The following is a 20,558-nucleotide window of genomic DNA, read 5'->3' on the forward strand; positions in this document are numbered from 1 at the left end:
ATCTGTTGGTAAGTTACCACAGAACCCTTATATTAGCTCCAGAATGGCCACAAGTTACCCCTTGCACAAAGAGCGTTCCCAGCTTGAGGATGTGGTCTGATGCCATCTGTGTTACTGAGGAGCTTCACTGCAAGTAGTGGATCTATGAGTGCTCCCCTGCATTTGCCTGAGTCATCAGCAACAAGAAAGATGTGAGAGCTGAAGAATTAAAATCAAGGCATTTTGCAAGAACACCACTGGAAGCTTTGGTGTTTTGTAAACTACATTTGAGTGTGTAAAACCACAAACCGCCTTCGCTTTCTCATCACCATACATTAAAAGCTTTGTCCTCTTCTGACCTTGCTTAGTGTGCCCATGGCAGACAGCTTGGCTGTGCACATTTGTGACTGGTGTTGCAAGTCCTCCTCTCTGTGGGTGGTAGTGCTCACTGGGATGGCAAATTCAGATATTCTGAGGACAGTGCTGGGCTCTCTGTGCTGAGTCTCAGTGGACAGGCACTGTGTGTAGTTATGAAGTCCTGGGTAGCTGTCTATTTCTGTTGTTAAATTTTTTATTTCAGCTTCCCTATTCTTGTGCCTCTCCTCAGGGCCCCAGTCACCCTCCAATACTTTTCATTAAATTATAGCAATTGCAGTTTTACTGAGCGTAAAATTTCCCTGGTTTCCTAGAGTTTTCTTGATGTGAACTGCTAAATTAGTCATTTTGACCATAAATATACAATAATAGGGGCATCCAGTTCAAACCCTTTATAAAACATTTGCTGAGAGAACTGCCCTTTGGCTTCTGTCAAGTGATGAAGAGATGACCCCAGCTTCTGTTCCTTCAGCTTACTCACTCTTGACAGCTAAAGGTAATTTCTGTGCCTCCAAGTTTGTAGATCTTCATTAAAATGCTAATACAATTCAGTTAGAAATCCAATTTCTGTCTTTTATTGTTTCTATTGGGGTATGTGTGTGTGGTTGTAGCTTCTAAAGAGTAACATTTGTAAAGGAGCCAATGTGGATTGATTTTCCTTAGCTTTTTCTCTGCCTGAAGTGCTGAGACAAGCAAAACATGCTTCCATTACTTAACTAAGCAAACAATGGCATATAAATCATAGAGGCAGATGGACCAAGGTGTTGTTTTCATAAAGAGCCAGATTTCTTATGAAGGACAGTTTAATGGGCTGCTGCCAATGAAATGTCTGCAGAGCTGGTAATTGCAGGAGGGCACACAAAAAGTGGTGCTACAAAGGTGTCATGTGGGATCTGAGAAATAGCCCCACAAGTCTCCTGGAAAAAGGAGACTGAAAAAGGTGTGTGCTTTAATGATTTGCTTCTTGAGGGTGATTGTTTTAAATAAAAATCTAAGTTTTTATTTTTAGCTTGTTCACATTGGCTGCAAGATCAGAGAAGTGTTTTTAGCTGTAATTTTATTTTGATCATGTTCATGCTGTGGCTTTGTTTCTCCTTTGATCATGCTTAAACATGTTTCAGACATGTTTGTTTGATGTATGCTGTTTTGTAAAGCACCCTTCCACATTGCCTGCTTGTGGGGTTTTTAAAAAGCAGTGAATCATTGCAAAATATTTGCTTTCAAATTATTTCTTAAATCCATTTTCCCAAAACATTGTTTTTGGACTTTTAGTCAATGGAAGACTGCTTTTAAATAAGAAAGTGTTGAACTGTTGTATCAGTGTTTCTGAGTGCATCACAGCTGAAGGTAGAAACACCTATCTATCCACACCAACTGCAGTGCGCCAGCATTTACAATTGTCAGCAGTGGGTTTGGATCGAGGTCCCACTTTCCATTTAGTAAAACTTTCTTGGAAGTTCATTCCAGCACTTCTTTTGTTGCTATGTTGAATGTATGAAATAGGTCAACCTTGACTGACTTACTTTAAACTTCCCATGGGGACCCCTTGATACCGAACCTGTTTAATTTTGCAGGGTAAGGCAAGGCAGTCTCAATACTTGTACATACACATTCATGGATGACATTCTTTCTTCTGCTGCATGGGTGAGCAATTAGGAGCATCAAGGAGAAGTCCCTCGTCTGTGGACAACATCTCTCTTCCCTTCCACAAACAAAAGCAATAAGAAAATGCTACAAAGTCCATGGAGAGGGCTGTGTTGCGTGACTGCCGGCCATCTGGCTGATTGATTCATCATGACCCTAAACAGCTGTAAGCAAGATCTGAAGCCCTGGAGTTAAATGCAAGTGTGCATCAAGCCTCGGGCAAGTCAAACAGCTCCTCTGCTAATGAAACAATAAGGAACACACTACAGATGACTAGTTCACACCACCCACTTCTTAGCTTCATAACCTACAAACCACATTTCTCTCCCCCTCTCCACACATATAATTATTATGTTGCTTTTATGACCATTATATTCATTCCAAACAGAAATGTATCTATTTCTATATGCAGCAGAACACATGTAGGCTGGTTTTCCTTCATTTGCTTCATTGCATAAACATAGATCTGTTATATTGAAGAGGAGGGCAAAAAAAGCAGGTAACAAGAGCAAGGGCCCTATAACATGAAGAACCACTCTTTTATTGACTACAACATATCGATTTAACCAGATGGTGAAAGAGCCTGAGATACGCTCATGAGCAACACTAGTGTTATTCAAAAGAAACTGTTCCATAACATACAGTGGATGTGTTCTAATATGAGCCTTTGTGACTGCTTTATTTTCAAGGACTTAGTTAGGTTTGCTAATCACTAACTAAAATCTGAGTTCATCCCAGACGAGCCCTGGTAAAAAAATTTATACAAAGCATATTCACATGCATCATGGCTGTGGTGTTTGTTATATTTCCCTTCCTCACACCCCTGTCCTCTGCTACCACTCTGACAGAATTATTTGAAATAAGTATTAGCAATTTCTTAAACATTTTTTTCCATCATTCTTGCATCAGTCCTGCTTCAATACCAGACTGTCTTACTGTTTCTAGGTTCACCTCCAAAATTATGAGAGGGAGAGAAAAGAATAATAATATGCTAACCGAGGGCAAGTTTATATAACCTATACTCTACCAGCAATATTATTGACTCAAAAGGGACTCCACACAGTATCATCATAGGCCACTGTAAAGTTAGATTTTTGATGTCTGATAATACAGGGATTAGTTTTAGAACTTGATACCTTGTGATTTACAAAACCCATTGCACTAGAAATTAATCATTCAACCATTTGAGAATGTATTCAGGTTTTGGTTGATGTTTTTTATTCTACCCTTTTCAGTAAGTCCTTAATATATAAACCCAGTGTATTCACACAAGAGATTCTCCACACCCAGGAGCCCAGAAAAGTGTCTACTAATGGGTATCCTCTTTCTCTGATGTATCCTTCCACAGGCTGCAATGAAAAATTTTACAAGCTGTAGCGCTGAATTTCATGTGATACCAGTTACACTCAAAGCCCTGTAGATCACATATAAAATAATAGTTATTTGCCATGGTACAATATAGACTAGATGCTATTTATCTTGGGCCATGCATCACTGTAACTTGAAGGCATGCTAAAAAGAAAGGAAGCAAATTTAGTAGCTTATGTTACTGGGGTTTGGGGTGAAAAGCTTAAGCTGCTTACAGATGTTTGATGTTTTCAGATGTCTAAAAAGATTTATTTTAATAGACAACAGGTAGCAGATGCAGTTCCACAGAGATCTGGTCTGTAATCTGTGGTGTTCAATGTGTTCATAAATAACCTGAAAAAGAGGTTGAGCAGAAGGATGAAAACATTTTTCACACAATACTAAGTTATTCAGTATAGTGAGACTAAGGAAGACTGTGAAAAATTACAAAAGGATTTTATGCAACTGGATAGCTGAGTAATGAAATGGCAAATTAAATTATTCTTGATGAATGATGTGATAAATTGCAGGAAAAAAAAACATGAGGAAAACATGCCTATCTTCACATATTAAATGATGGGCTGTGGACTGAGCATTACCTATGAAAAGTGAGGTTCTGGGGTCATGGCACATAATGTTCCATGAAAATTTCAGATTACTGCTTGGGAACTGTCAAATCCATATTAAATGTTTGGAACTAGTAAAAAAAGAACAGAGAATTCAGCAAAGCGCATTGCTATAGCCCTTGTATAAGAGCACAACTCATCCACATCTTGAACACTGGGGGTATTTCCAATATAGGAATTAAGATGCACCAAATGAAGTTAGTAATATTGATGTTCAAAACACAAGATCAGAAGTTTTAGTTCATTAGATTGTGTATGTGAGGAACAAATTCCAAAAGGACACTCTGAATGCTGGAAATGTGTATGAGTTCAAGAGAAGTCTACACTGGTACCTGGATGAAAAATCTATTGAGAATTACTAAGCACACAGAAAGCAACCAGCTGCACTGAAAATAGTTGGAGGAAAGGAGATTGTTCTGGGAAAGTGTTATTGTACTTACTATATTCTTTCTTTACCCCAAATAATTACTTCTGGACAGTGTTAAGTTTGTATATTGATCTAAATAAACCTTGGTCTAAGGCAGTATGGTCATTCTCATGTACTGTATATATATATATACACATACACACACAGAGACCATACATGAGAATATATATATACACACAAAGTACATGAGAATGTATATATACACACACAAACTTATGCAGGACATACTCATATAATAGAAACATCTAAACATATACATGCATATATCAAGATATGTTGCTTACAAACACTGCCATCCTTAGTAAGACAATGGATTTCACAGGACAGCTAGTGCAAACTGGCAAAACAAAGTTACAGTTCATTATATCTGTGACTATATAGCAATAAACATACACGGAAATGATGTTAATGCACAACACTAAAATAGCTTATAATTTCACATAAGAACAGGACTCTGAGTAGTTAAATATAGTTCCCAGTTAATTATCCCAGCAGGACATAAAATAGTTATAAAGCATATTGGTAAATCTGTTGGATATGTCTTCTTTTTCTAAATATAGTGAAAGATACCAGCTGAAGTATCTCTGTAAAATACAGTGATGAGCCTGATGTACCACTGGTATAAATTTGTTGTTACAATTTCTATAGAATTCTCTCCTAAAACTTTGTTCCACCATTTTTTACGTAACTGATCAGTATGCCTGCATTTTATGTATTTTCATTTGTTGATGTATAGTCTTTATCACCAAATAATGTTGTCACTCTTAATTGTCAAGAAATTAGGGTTGTCTGTAGCAAGACAAAGTATTTCAACAATTTGAATAGAAACTCATAAATCATAGAATCATAGAATAGTTAGGGTTGGAAAGGACCTTATGATCATCTAGTTCCAACCCCCCCTGCAGGGGACACCTCACACTAAGCCATGTCACCCATGGCTTTGTCCAACCTGGCCTTGAACACCGCCAGGGATGGAGTATTCACAGCTTCTTTGGGCAACCCATTCCAGTGCCTCACCACCCTTACAGTAAAGAACTTCCTCCTTATATCCAATCTAAACGTCCCCTCTTTTAAGTTTTAACCTGTTACCCCTTGTTCTGAAAACAGGAGAAAAATATTAGGGCTTGGGGTATCATAGTGTAGAAGTAGACAATATCAATCAAAACTATATTTTTAACCCTTTTTTTTACAGTAGCATATTAATACTTTTCTAGATGCAAAATTATTTATAGATTTGGAAGTTAGGAATATTACATTTATTTCAATAATTCTTTCATTTTATGTGTAACGCATACAGAAAATCAAAATATCCAAGGAAACAAATGTCAGTGATAAATTTTTGGAGTTAGGAATCCATGCTTGTGGTTTAAACCCAGTCAGGTAACTTGTTCACTCACTCCCAGTGAGTGGTGCCGAGCTGACAACAATCGAGGTCCGTGTCCCCCCCCTCACCGGGGCTCTCCCCTTCCCCACTCCCAGAGGAACGGGGAGGAGGATCGAAAGGGTGCAACTCCCACGGGTTGAGACAAGAACAGTCCAGCAACCAATGTACAACACAAATCACCACCGCTACCACCAACTACAACAATGATAAGGGAAAATAACAAGGGAAGAGAATACGATACCACCAGCCAAGAAAACAAGTTCCACCCGGAAGCCCGTGTCCTTCCGGGTAACTCCCAGTCACCCCCCACCCCGGGCATGACGTGCTGTGGTATGGAATACCTCCCTGGCTAGCCTGGGTCAGGCGCCCCGTCTCTGCTTCCTCCCGGCTTCCCCTCCTCCCTGGCAGAGCATGAGCTTCACAAAGTCCTTGGTCAGGGTAAACATCACTTAGCAACAACTGAAAACATCGACTTCACCAACACTGTTCTCAGGCTGGAAGTCAAAACACAGCACTGCACCAGCTACCACAAAGGAAAAAAAACATGACTGCTACTGCTGAACCCAGGACAATGCTGTAATGTTATACAACCATTTGTAAAGAGATTTCATTAACGTTTAATTGCTCCGATGACAAAGTTAAGATCTTTGTTCATTAAATATCTGTAGAAAACACCTTTCTGTATTAAAGATAAGAGGAATGTAAATACCTGTCATGTTAATGGGTGGTGATGTACCTAACATATCTAAATTTGCCATTTGATGCAAACACTGATTCTTGGGAAGCAAAATCACAATTCATTTATGTAAGGAAGGCAAGTGACTCAGTTCATAAAGTAGTAACATGCACGATGGCATTGTCTTCTCAGATCCTAGATTTATTAGTGCTCACCTGATACCAGAGAGTGACAATCCAGAAGATGACAAAATCTATTTCTTCTTCCGTGAAAATGCAATTGATGGAGAACACACTGGAAAAGCCACTCATGCCAGAATAGGGCAGATCTGCAAGGTAAAATGATGATTTCTTCATGTGAGATTGAAAACACTTGTAGGATGTTTTGCAAGTAATTTTAGTAACTATTTTCTTGCCCATAAAGTATTAAGTATTGACATTGGCACTGGGCTAAAGCAGAGATCATTGCAGATGAAAAATACTCCAAGATATATTATTCACTATTTTTCTCTGGGGAAGTTTCATAAACTATGATTTTTTATTTAAGAAGTCATAGGCATCTTCTGAGGCTTAGAATGTGTCTGCAAAAGAGAGAATCTTTTGCAGGAAATGTGATACTTCCAGGTAGGCAAAAAGCATTTGAAGAATTTACTTTTTGAAGGAATGTTAATACCTTTTCATTCCCACATTAGTGAAAATCCTTAAAATAGAGGCAAAGGAAGATTTAATGAAACAGTTGTTTAAGGTAAATTTTAGAAATGGACAAGCATTCAGAAGACCCTTAATGACTGCAGATTGAATCACTCATCCACACTGATAAGCATCCAGATATTTTTCTGACAGACTTCTGAAAAGATTTCTACAAATTATATTAATCAATGTTGTAGCTTTGGCAACTGCGATGTGTACAGTAAAATTTCATGTTAATCCATAAGCACAATTTCCATTTATCTCCTCAAAATCAGAGGTAGCTGCTTGAAAAACAATTACCCATAAGTATGGAGTCCTTGGGGCACTTTATTCATAAGTTTTGCAGCTATACAACTGATTCAACTGTTCTGGCATTTTGACCTACTTTGTTGACTGGCATTTCTACTTTGTTGCTACCAGTTAAGAATAATAAACCCCTTCAGCTTTACCAGGATCTGGCAGCCTGGTTGCTCTGGAGCAAAATATTCTGCCTGGCTATATGTATTATAGTATATAAAGAAGTTTAGGTTTGCCTTTATTTTTTTTTTTTAGCATGTGCTACTATGAAATATGTCACAGTACAATGTAGAATTGAAGTAATTCAAATTAGTGTCTTTGACAACAAAATAATGCTTTTACATGTAGAAGGTGAATTCATTTTTATGTAAGTGGCATCTTGTAGTTATTTACTGTATTTTCTCTGTACTCTGTGGATAGTTGAAACAAAGACTGTTACTAGATATTCATGCAAAATGCTTTTCTTATTAGAATGACTTTGGTGGACACAGAAGCCTTGTAAACAAATGGACAACTTTCCTCAAAGCACGTCTGATTTGCTCTGTGCCAGGACCCAACGGCATTGACACACACTTTGATGAATTACGTAAGTGGCAGAAATGGTTTTGAATACAGAAATGTTTTCAAGTATTATACAGATTAATTGAACTTAGTTTTCCATCTCTTGTTTTTGTTACAGAGGATGTGTTCCTAATGAACTCAAAAGACCCTAAAAATCCAATAGTCTATGGAGTGTTTACAACTTCCAGGTACAGAATGTATCATTTTACTTGCATGGAAACTTGGGTGGCTGCTTGTTTTAAAGAGGACTCTTTGTTAAAAATGTTTTTAAGAAACACAGAATTTTCTTAACCTTTGAACTGAGAAGTCAGTGGCAGTCAGAAGTAACGAATTAGGTTTCTTATGAACAATGTACATCAACACTCTGAAGCTAGTAATCACAAAGACTATCAGTTTCTCAGGCTGTTCTTGCTGTTGAATTGGCTTTTTATAGTGAGGATCAGAATCTGTAGCCCTTTCCACACAGACCTGGAAAAGCACAAGGATAAATATGCTTGCCTGGGGGCAGGCTAAAATAGAAAATCTGTGGTGTGAGTAATTGGCTACTCACAGAGATACTAGTAAAAAATATTGCTGAAATCTGGAAAGTTTAATGATCTTTCAGAAGTTCTGTGATTGAATCACATATAACTGTGACTTGAGTGTTTTGGTTTCATTATGCTTTCACCAAGAACAAAACTATACTTGTAGCTCTGGCCTGAGGAAGGTTGTCTGTAGTGGTTGCACTGCCACAATTATCTCTGAAGGACAAAAGTTTTAGTTTTTAAACAGAAAGAATGTTTCTAGTGATAACCAGGCATGGAAGAGAGAGATTTACAACTCCTTACTGTCTTCTGTAAGAAACCTCAAGGTAAGAAACAACACTGAAGTTTGTGTGTGCTGCCCAAATGATGGAAGAGACTGCTAAGACAAGTGAAAAAATGTGAAGTGTAGGAAAGAACTGAATAGTCCTCTTGGGACAGCCCTGTTGAATTTTACTGAAATTGGGAGTTTGCCCTTCTGGCGACAATATGTTTTAAAGAATGGAATAGCAGCCATCTACTTTGGAAAATGTCTGAGAGATTGTATCAGTTATGCTGAACCTTCACAGAAGGTGAGTTAGGATTGCTCTGAGAGCATGTCAAAGTTTTGATAACCAGCACATGCAGTAAATTAGGAAGCAAACAAGCTGCTATTCCCATGTGTCTTCCACTCGATTAAACCAGCTGATAATTCAAAGAACCTGATTTGATTTCTTCTTCCCTTATTCTTAGTAATATCTTCAAGGGGTCAGCTGTGTGTATGTACAGCATGACTGATGTCAGGAGAGTATTTCTTGGTCCCTACGCCCACCGAGATGGTCCAAACTACCAGTGGGTTCCCTACCAAGGGCGAGTGCCATATCCACGACCAGGAACTGTAAGTACCCTAACAAATACAACAGTCTCAAAAGGAGAAACATTATACGTTTTATGGTCCTTGAGCTGAGATCAATGAAAGAAACTGAAAAAGATGATGAAGTGGGTAGGGTGGCAGAACGGAAAGCCAACAGTTCCTCCAGATCCAAAATGTATTGATTTTCCTGTTAAGTATGAAACTGCAATAACAACTTCATTTGGATTTCAGTTTTGGCATTCATATTAACAACTTCAACAGAAGTTTATGCAATGGCTGGAGAACATTACTGAAAGTCATATGTTTAATAAATTACTCTGCATTATCCTTTCCTTGGAATTTGTTCCAAATATTTGCTAAGCCATTCTTAGTGAGAATGAACAGAAAACAGAGCATCTGCCTGGCTGTTAAGAAATTTTCAATTGCTCTTGACATTAAATCTAGTGCAGTAAGACAGATATTTCTGCAATGGATGACAGAGTGACTACAGTAATTTCTAATTTCCACTGTCACTTTAGGAAATCTGTGCTTCTACCCATTTTTCTTGTTTCTAGTTTGTGAAAGACTAAAATATCAGTGTATCTAAGACATCCATATTTACAATTCCCAAATAATATCACATTTTAGAAATGTTTCACAGCCTCTGAAATTAGCAGTAGGCTAAGAAGATGGGGTATCTATGAAAAAAAGCATTAATTGTATGCATTGGGGTAGCTCCTTAACTAGTATAAGTCAGCTTGGCCCATTTAAGTTTTTAAATAGGATTGCTGAAGATTAAATATATATATACACATATATACATATAAGGATGTAAATGCAAAAAATATATGCTTATAATACTTTTTTAAAAGAACTCCATAAATAGAAACCACACAAAAAAAAAAAACAAAAAACACCCTAGGAATAATTTAGAACCCTTCTTTTAAATCATTGGGTTTTCCACTTTTGTTGGTATGTTTTGAAATTGTTCTTTCAACCTGATCTCCAACAGTTAGAGAATGTATATGCTCAGCCAAATGAGAATGATTTCTTAAGTAGAAGAAAACAGTGTCTCCCTGGCAGCCAGATTGCTCCTCACTCCCTCCGACAACTGCTAAAGGGTTTCCTGACTTTTTTCCAGAGTTAAAATACAAGCTCTGCAGCATAAGAGAGGTTTCATTTCTCATTTGATGCTGAACTTCTTCTTTTTAGTTACTGTAGTTAATGCTGATATGTCAGCAGTTTATTTATAAGTTGCATTGGTTTACATCCCAATGGAAAATGTGAATGGGTAGAATTTTTTGTATTGTTTGTAGAGCTAATATCATCATCTTTTCAGTCTGACTGAATAAATTAGTGTTTATTATTCTGTTTATTTATATTTCTCTTTGATTCCAGTATTGATTTACCTTTCCAGACAAAAAGCAAATAATAGATACTATGTAAAACTACAGACAAAGAAGAATGTTACATATTTCTGTTATGGAAAGAGACTGAGGTAACTGACTGCTATGCAGTGGCTCTGTTACATTCATTCTTCAGCAGAGATTAGACGCAACTCTGTTACTGAAATTCTGACTTCACAACTCAAATACTTGCCCTAGAGGATGGCAACACAGCTCTGCCTGCTTCAGAAGCTCTGGGTTATCTCAAGACTTGTCTGACGGTCTTGAACTGAAATCCAAATGGGGAAAGTACAGAATGGGAAATTTCTGAGAACTAGCAGAAAAGCTGGGACTCAAATCTAGTCCCTAAACGACTGAGTGACCTAAGCCAGCACATATTTTGCTGAAGTAGGGAAATGCAGTCAAGTTACATGTACTTTTTGTCTTGCCACCCTCTCAGAATGGATTTTATGCTTATAATTTCACCATAACATACTAACATCACAAAAAAGTGCAAAGATGGTCATATTTCATTGTGACATTTTTCGTGCCTAAGTGCAAATGTGGTCCCTAACTATACTATTCTATGTAGCCCTGCAGTCACATCATGTAGTGCAAGAGGGCATGCCAATGTAACTGATGTTAATTAAAGAGAGGCTGAGGTCATCAGGTTCTTCTAGACCACCACCAGTGACTTAATCCTGGTGTACACCATTTTGAAAAAGATGGATTTTTTTCCACACAGTTGCTAAGATCCTAACCAGTAGTATAAAATTGAATTTTAAAATGAGACCTTTTTTCTAAAAATTTGGATACATTTTCAATGGCTTTGAAATCCCGTTGAGAATAAAGTTAAAAAGATTTTTAAGCTCCTTTAGATGTCAGACTTGTGGCTTCCTTTTCCAAGAAATGAGGAAAGGGAAAACAAAACCTGAGCTTCTTACAGTGAATCAGTTCCAGATCGTACTGCAGTTAAGCAGTGCTGAATTATCTGAAGAATTTAATAGGTGAGGAGCCAGTAAACTTCTTGAGCATCTGGTGACTTGCCCAGTATGAGTAAAGAAACAGGAAAATTAATGGTTCTTTTGACAAGTCAGAAAACTTTGTACACAATTCTACATCAGCTTCACATTTAGCAAAGAAGTTGCCAGGATTTTTCCTTTAAGATCCATGGGACTTGGAGTTTGTTTGTTTGGGTTGGGGTTGGTTTTTTTTTCAGTTGTTTTGTTTTTGTTGTGTGTTTTTTTGTTGTTGCTGTTTGTTTGCCTGGGTTGCTTTTTTTTTTTTTTTTTAACCTTTTAGCAATATTTGGGAGAAGAGAGAGGATTTCATCCTGAATTTGTATCTGACTTTCTGTGAATTCAGCTACAGAGCTCAGGCTTTCTCTGCTTCATGGTAACAGGAGTCTATCTTCAATTATGAGCAAAGAACTTTCTGTTCCTACCAAATGGTAGCTATTGGCCTATGTTGAATTCCCTAATAGGCCAATGAGGGAATAGCATAGTTACCTCCTCCTGACTGATCAAAACCCTGACAGCATACTGGAGATGAAGAATTCGAAGTGGGTGGATGTTAAATGCAAGAGTTCTTTGACTCTACTTGAATACAGGATCAAGCTTATTTCTCTGGACCTTTTCAGGATATTTATATTTATGCCTGTCTTTTGGCACCTGAAAATTTTCTATTCATTTCTTTGCTACCAATGGGATTGATGAGGTATATAAGTGTGAGTTCTGATGAAGCACCTTGTCTGTTAGCTTGACCTAGACCCACTGATACCAAAACCAGGCCTTTCATTAGCACCAAGGATGATATCTTTGTTGTATTTCCTGGTTTTGTGGTTGTAAAATGAGTAAACATGGCAGCACTGTCCTCTTCAGGACAACTAGTCCAGTCTAGCCTAGTCTGCTCTTGTCTAGGCTCATCTTATTTTGTCTTGGCTCGTTTCATCTCATCTGGTCTGGTGAGTTCTGTTCTGCTTTGACCCTCTCCACTCTGTTCCACTCTGTTCTCTGACTTCACAACCTTTAGTGGTCCCTTCCAACCTTAATGATTCTGTGATTCTGTATGGTTCACGTGAGTTGAGATTCCTCTGCAAGCAATTTGGACTATTGATGGGCTAAATCTCACCTACTGATGGTGCTCATTTCACTCAACTGAAAGGAGAGGGAGTTTGATTTCATCTTACTCAGTTTCCTAAAGTGGGGTGGGATGAATCTGAGCCATAGCCTAGTCCAGGCAATGCAATTTAAACTGAAGAGGTAAAGACACAAAGTTGCTATATATTTTTTTTTTATTATTCTCAGAAAAACAGGGGATCCAAGGAGTAATCTGGTCTCAAAATTGGGATTATAATTTAAACACAGAATTATGACACTAATTCTAGTTTTATGATTTTTCTGCATAAAATATATCTTGGTCAACCTTGCAGCAAGTAAAAGCCTTTGTTTTAATAAGCCAGAAAGTAAATATTCAAGCAATTGAAACACAGCTGAAATTCATTTACTAAAAATTGAAATGAATATTCATTTAATCCTTTTTTTTAATGTTTGTCCAGCTGCAATTAACAATACTTAGTTCTTGTGTAGTGATTATTATACTTAAAACACTTTATATGCGTTATTTAATTAACCATTATCTGATTAATCTAAGTAATTAGTTAGAAAATTAATCAAGATGTAAAGCAAACTTCAAATTGAAGTGTAAAATTTTAAACAAGTTTTTAGACATACAAAGTTTGCCCAATTTTTATAAATAGTCTGTCTGCTTTTCTCTTTGTAATATTTCTGTACAAAAGAGTAAGAACATAGAATAATAAAAAGGCTGGAAAATGTTGTCACAATAAAGTAGATAACTGACTTGCTTTTCGCTTAGTCTGCTCCACATGCAGTAATCAAATATTCTCCTTCCCTCCCTTACTCCTTTCCGTACCATGTAATGGAAAAGAATGCGCAAATTTGCTTACTAACAAATATGCCAAAAAGGGAGAATTTACACTTTATATGTCCATGCTGGAAGCATCCCTTTGCTGAGCATAACAACTACTCCTTTTGACAACATTGATTTTTTAATTTCATTTCTGATGAATTATTAATATTTGGATCAAGGTGATAGCAAAGACAATTGATTTCTTCTGCTGAGCATCCTGCAAGGTCTGGATTCTTGGTTAATAAGATGTTGTCCTCTAGGTTTTTAATTTAATTGGAAGATACTGTATACATGGATATAAAGGGCAAATTATCTAGGTCATTTTAACACCAGCTGTCTATATTTCAGGTTCAAAAGCCACAACATATTGTCAACTGGGTTTCAGAGTTTTACATGTCTTCAATAGGTATATGAACAAATTAGGTGTGTGGTACACCAAGTTCTTTCCTGAGTATCTCTGAACTAGTGATTTAATGACATTGTAGCTCATTTTCTTCATATAGTCAATGTTACTAACACACTGCTAATCATAGAATCATAGAATATTTAGGGTTGGAAAAGGTCTTAAGACCATCTAGTTCCAACCCCCCTGCCCCCTGGCAGGGACACCTTACGCTAAAACATATCACCCAAGGCCTCGTCCAGCCTGGTCTTGAACACTGCCAGGGATGGAGCACTCACAGCCTCCCTGGGCAACCTATTCCAGTGCCTCACCACCCTAACAGGAAAGAATTTCCTCCTTATATCCAATCTAAACTTCCCCTGTTTAAGTTTTAACCCGTTACCCCTTGTCCTATCACTACAGTCTCTAATGAAGAGTCCCTCCCCAGCATCCCTATAGGCCCCCTTCAGATACTGGAAGGCTGCTATGAGGTCTCCACACAGCCTTCTCTTCTCCAGGCTGAACAGCCCCAACTTCCTCAGCCTGGAGGAAATACCTATGTTAAAGTAACTTCTACCTGTTCAAGAAACACCTGTTCTACAGAAGAGATGTGGGAAAATGGTGGCAATTAGCCACAGTCCTCAAGTCTCTGAGGGAAACGTCCTAGGTGAAAATGGAAGAATACTCTTGTGGCTACCAAAGCTGTGGTCTCACCTCTTCTTCCCTTTTCAGCCTCTATTGTTTGCTGACATTGGGAGAATATGAGCAAAATGTGAAGAGCAAAGGCACTTTTTACTGTATTACTTCATGGGGACCAGATTCATTCCGCAGGGATGTTGTGCATTACACAACAGTGAGGAGGTATTTCAGTTCTTTAGCAAGACTCCTCTCACCTAATTGTTCACATGGACAGTATCATCAGCAATGTTTACAGTAGGCTTTCTTTAGAACCAGTGGAGACAAAGGATGTATATTTAGGGTATGACTCATTCAATTTGATTTAATGTTAACAGGATCCATGAAAGGTTGGACCAGATGACCCTTGAGGTCCCTTCCAACCTAGTATTCTATGGTTCTATGTTATTTGGTTTACATGGCTGACACAGGCTTGTTGAGACAAGCAGGAGTTTGAGAAGTCAGTAGAACAAGGAATTGTCCCAGCATTAAAGGATTTGATTCCTCAGATAGGAATTGACTTCCAGTCAACTTCTGAAAGCAATACTTTGAAATAAGATGGTGGCATAATTGATTAATTTTGTGTTGTATGCATAACTAAATATTGAAATTGCATGTCTTATGTTGAATAATTTTAGATATTTCAGGATTTCTTCCTACTGCCAGTTAAAGACTAATACTAATCAGTAAATGACTGAAAATTGTTTTGCACTGCATAGTAGTAAGAAAAATTATGTATAAGGATAATTTACATTGTGTTAATTATATTGATTTAAATCCAAATGAAAAAAAAATGATACTTTTATTGACAGAATAAACTTTTGCTGTCAGTCATGGCACATTTAGATGCCCTTTCATATTTGATTGTAGACTGCATTAGTTGGGATGTTTGTAATGAAACTGATTTCTAATATGTTTCTAGTGAAAATGAAAAATATTTCCTTTTTTATTTTCAGTGCCCTAGTAAAACATTTGGAGGCTTTGATTCCACCAAGGACCTTCCTGATGAAGTTATAACATTTGCAAGAAGTCATCCAGCCATGTACAACCCGGTACTCCCCATCAACAACCGTCCAATCATGATCAAAACAGATGTGGATTACCAGTTCACACAGATAGTAGTAGATAGAGTAGATGCAGAAGATGGCCAATATGATGTTATGTTCATTGGCACAGGTGAGAAGTCTTGAATCTACACTGTATGCTCCTCCAGTCATTATGGACACATAGAGCACATAAAATTTCTGAAAAATACTCTGAAGTACAGAACACAGGCAGAATGTTGTATACCTATGGAAATTTGGGGTGAGATTCAAAACTGTGCATGTGGGGAGGTCTTATTAACTGTTACAGGTTCAGGCTGTGGCCTGCATAGCTCAATTCTTTAGGAGCTTTGCCAACTGGATTAAGATCAAACCACTCTCTTTTCAGCTACTGTTATTAGGGAATTTTATTAGAAATATCTTGCCTCATTAATTATAATTTTGTATTAAAACGAGTCTTTTGAGGTACCCATTTTGAAGTGCAGCACGAGAATATTAACACAAATGAGGCAAGCAGCCAGGTACGGGAAATGTCTTGTGTACCTTTCAAGTATTTCAGGTATTGCCTTAAGATGCCCAGCTCTTATGCCAGAAGAGTGCATCATTTTACTTAAGATGAAGATAACTGGCACACACAAAATGTTTTAAGAAGCACTGATATTCAAATAGAAACATGACATCCTTTCCAAAGCATTTGCAGAATCACACAGATTGGACATTTTATAAAGTGGAAATATGCACTCAGAAAAGACATTTTGTTCCAGAAAGGTAATAATGAGTAATAATAGTGACCAGAAATCAGCTGGCATACAGTGGCTTCAGAATAGTTTTAGTGGCCTCAGACTATGCCGATTAGCAGCTGGTCATCTGCTTCTTCACGTTTGAAGATTCTCCATTAGTTGGCTGGTGTTGCAGTTTATGGAATAAAAGTACTTAAAATTTCTATTGAACATAAATGCTAGTAATTAGACATTGGCATCATGAAGTCAAAACAAACCAAACCAAAACCCCACTGTCTCTTCAGCTTTGGACCAAATATATGTCTGTCTGTCTGTCTTATAACACTCCAATTTTTTTTGCTTTCTTTAAGTATAGTTCTGGTACTCTAGACCTGGGGTCAGATTTCCAAAGCAATAAATTGCAAGGAATCTTTCATGTTGATGCCTGAATTATATTATGACTAAACTGAGAGCTGACGAAACTTTGTGTACCAAACACAGTGCATGCATAGCAATTCAGAACATTTACTGCAGGAAATGCAGCTGTCCAGAAGTCATTCCAGCTCTTTAAACTGTGAACTGAGTTATTAGATACTGGTGCTACAATGTGTTCTTCCATAAAACATTGAAAAGTAGTTTCATATGATTTTTTTTACATAACATATATATTTTCCATCACACATTGGAGACTTCAGTGCTGTCTACAATTGAATGTTTTGTGCCTTTCAACAAGTCTTCTATGACTTGCTTCAGCCCTGAAGAAAAAAAAATAATGGCAATAATCTCCTTGTCTGCAATGTGAGGGGAAAAGCCCTTCAGTGTCCAGAGTATGATGCTGAACAAACATAAGGACCTGATTTCTTGAGCACAAGAGATGGCGCTTATCTTAGCAAAGTCAGGCATTCAGTCTAAGATGCATTGGTTTCTGCAAGGGAATGAGATAAGTACTTCCAGAGAGAGATTCACTGTACTTTCTTCAAGACCTCTATTGGATTAAGGTGAACAGTTATGCAGAAGTTCCTGTCTGGTTTAGGACAGTACAGGAAGACTTGCTTAAACCTGGTCTATAGCTTTTAGATATCATTATGTATAGTGTTTCTCATCTAAATTAGTAAGGCAAGCTGTCCCTATGAAAGAGCTTCAGTGATACTTAGCTCTTACCACTGAGCTGGGAATTTAGGCACTCACTTAAATTCGCGTAACCACTAATATTCAGGTGTGTGGTAACTGCTCTGGAACCTATCCAACATTGCTAATAGTTGTGCCCAGGAAATGTAAGAAAATTATTGAAAGATTATTGCGTGCACTTGCCAAAGGAGATTTCAGCACCAAAACTCCAGCTTTGTAAGTGTGTGTTATTATTTCTTGACATATTACTTTTGTACATAGAAACTGTTCCCTTTGCAGCAGGAGCTCATACTCTCATGGAACAAGAATAGGCACTACAACACTTATGCTTAGAGCAGGAGCACAAAAGATGCTCTGTGCTCCCCTGAGCTCACTATCTTCATTGCAGCTTTCAGAATGAGAAAGGGGCATCTTCCATGCATGGGAAAGGAAAAGGGGCAGAACTGAGGCCCTGCCTGCCTTCTGCCAGAAAGCTGCACTGAGCTGGCTGGTCAAAGTCAAAGGAACCAGAAACAGATACACAATCAGCGTGTATTACATATTCCCCAAGCAAAGAACAAGTGGGGGAGCAGATTAGTGACTCTAGTTACAGTCCAGTTTCCCACTTGATGATCTGAGCCTACGACAGAACCAGAGTTAAGCCCTCTGGGGTATGACTAGATTTTTCTGTGCAGGTCTGTCCCATCAGATTAGATATATTTCTCTGTATTTTCTCATGGCTTTTGCACCAATCTACATTATTCCCACATGCTGCTGAACTTCACTATGTTGAAGGAACATTTTTTTTTTCTCCTTTCCATTGAATGACTGATGATAATTGAACACAACATAATTAATAGCCATGCAGTGTGGTCACATTTTCCTTTCCTGTGGGTGAAACCTTTAGTTGAGCAGTTTCTTTTCCACTGTGATTGTACCAGTGTGTTTCACAATGGAAATAAAATCATATCAGCATGCTTGAAATTGTATCCGGAAAAAAACAGGATTTAAGATATGCACTTAATGCATATCCTGAGTGTCTGATGTTTGGGATCATTTGGCACAGTCAAGGTACATCTGTCAGTAAAGCAAATTAATAATGGTAATCTTATCTTACTGAGCAGAGCCTATTGATCCTAAAGGAGAAGCCCGATTCCATTTGTGTGAAATTGTTTGAAATACTACTCTGTAAAAATTGATCTAGAACTCAGATAAAGCCCCACTTTGGTACCTGTGGCCTGACCATAGTCGCTGTAGTGATTAACACAGTGTATCTTTGACCTCAGAGGCTTTCTTGAGCATCAAGGAACTGTAATTGTTTCAGGATCCACTTCAAAGTCAGACCTTTTGTTGAAACAACACTATGTAGGGAGCTTAAGTCTGATGAGGCTGTGATCAGGCTCCACAGTTTCCCTTGTGCTGTTTTATCAAAAATCCCCTTTTATTTCAGGAATTTTCAATGCATTTGCTGCGTTGTGTCTAAGGGCATAGTTCAACAGAGAACAAATCACGACACATTGCTATGCTGTTATATTTATTCGATAACAGTTCTCTTCTTTTACCCATAGCATGCATTTTCCTCAAAACCACAGTCATCAAATTACCAGGATAACTAAGGAAATGAACTCATCCATTTAATTACAAATATAACTAATGTTAAATTATCTGTTGTTCTGAATTACTCTGTTGTAGAAATGTGGATTTTTTTTTTCATCTTGGTTTAAAGTTTATATTGCATTTGCTCAGTATTGGTCTCAATATTCGTTGAATTAAGTATATTCAGTTAGTAGCAGTAACCATAATGAAAACCACTTCCAAGAACACTTATCTGGTATAATTTACTAGTTGAGGTTGTACATGTAGCAACCTAGATAAAAAGTTTTTTTTTCTTTATGTTTTTTTAGAAAAATTTTTTTTTCCTTTTAAAAAGAATCTGTGAATGAATTTGTGACTAATGAAAGAAAGCAGTGAGGTACATATTTCATGAGGAAAAAACCTATTTCTAAACTTTCAAAAGTATGTACTAAGAAACCAATATCTGCTTAAAGAAGAGCAGGTAGGAAAATGAAAAATCTCAGTTCTACATGATATTCTAGGATTTCTAGAATATTTTAGTCAAAATTCATGTAATTAAGTTGAAATACGAGAATTTTCTCATGAAAACAATAGATTTTATTCACATTTTCAATACAGAAGTGGTGCGTTGTCATCTTTTTAGTCAGAAGGTTCAAATAATACATGAATGTGTATATGCACAAAATATGTTCTGATTTTGTGTAATCAGTGTTGTTTTGAGAATGTTGACGTTCATAGTTCTGTTATGTTGAGAATTTTATTCATTTAAAATGCCTTATATTTTCCTACTGTAGAATGTGCAACTTGAAAAGTCTTCAGGGACATAGTTGTTATTCCTATGATAGATTTACGTGCACTACACTTGGATGGCTAAAAAGAAAAGTCACATGCAGAGTGTTTCCATTTCAGAGAGTCTGGAGTGATGTGTACAAGCCTAGAAATTTTTCCTTTTTTTTTTTGTTTTGTTCTTCTTCCCTGAAATTTCTATTCATGGAAACAAACAAATAAATCACAGATGCAGAAGCTGTAAAACAGAGATGGTTTTATATATCAGCCATGTTCATAAAACCAAAGGCTGCAGCTCTGGAATTTCAAACGTTGGTCTTGTTAGTGTTAAAGCCAATTGCAAAACTCCAAGAATGTAAATGGTTATAAAATTAAAATGCTGGCACACATTTATTTCTAAACAGAAGGTACAAGTTATATTGCTTTTTACTCCTCAGCAAAGACCATTATCTAACAGAGAGAGAAATATAGATGCCTTAAGGGGCTTATACATCTTTGGCACTTTGTTTGACACGGGGAAGATCTCATGTACTTAAGAGATCTAACAGCTTCATCTGTCTAACAACATTTGTCCAGATGTTTCTATATCCATACTGAGCC

At 37.3% G+C, this 20,558-nt stretch overlaps 1 protein-coding gene across 3 annotated transcripts in view; it reads left to right on the forward strand.

Moving 5' to 3' along the window:
• The window catches only part of SEMA3A (semaphorin 3A), a 170,464-nt gene that overhangs the window by 125,414 nt on the left and 24,492 nt on the right, over window positions 1-20,558 (forward strand). For all 3 annotated transcript variants that reach the window (XM_062631972.1, XM_062631971.1, XM_062631973.1), the window contains 5 exons: window positions 6,651-6,793; window positions 7,916-8,030; window positions 8,124-8,193; window positions 9,259-9,403; window positions 15,685-15,904. In XM_062631972.1, the coding sequence (XP_062487956.1) occupies window positions 6,651-6,793; window positions 7,916-8,030; window positions 8,124-8,193; window positions 9,259-9,403; window positions 15,685-15,904 (693 nt within the window). The remainder of the gene's footprint in view (window positions 1-6,650; window positions 6,794-7,915; window positions 8,031-8,123; window positions 8,194-9,258; window positions 9,404-15,684; window positions 15,905-20,558) is intronic.

Source organism: Pezoporus occidentalis, unplaced genomic scaffold, assembly GCF_034315485.1.
Source record: "Pezoporus occidentalis ecotype Australia unplaced genomic scaffold, CSIRO_AGI_Poc_V1 ctg38, whole genome shotgun sequence".
In the NCBI taxonomy this organism is placed as follows: domain Eukaryota; kingdom Metazoa; phylum Chordata; class Aves; order Psittaciformes; family Psittacidae; genus Pezoporus; species Pezoporus occidentalis.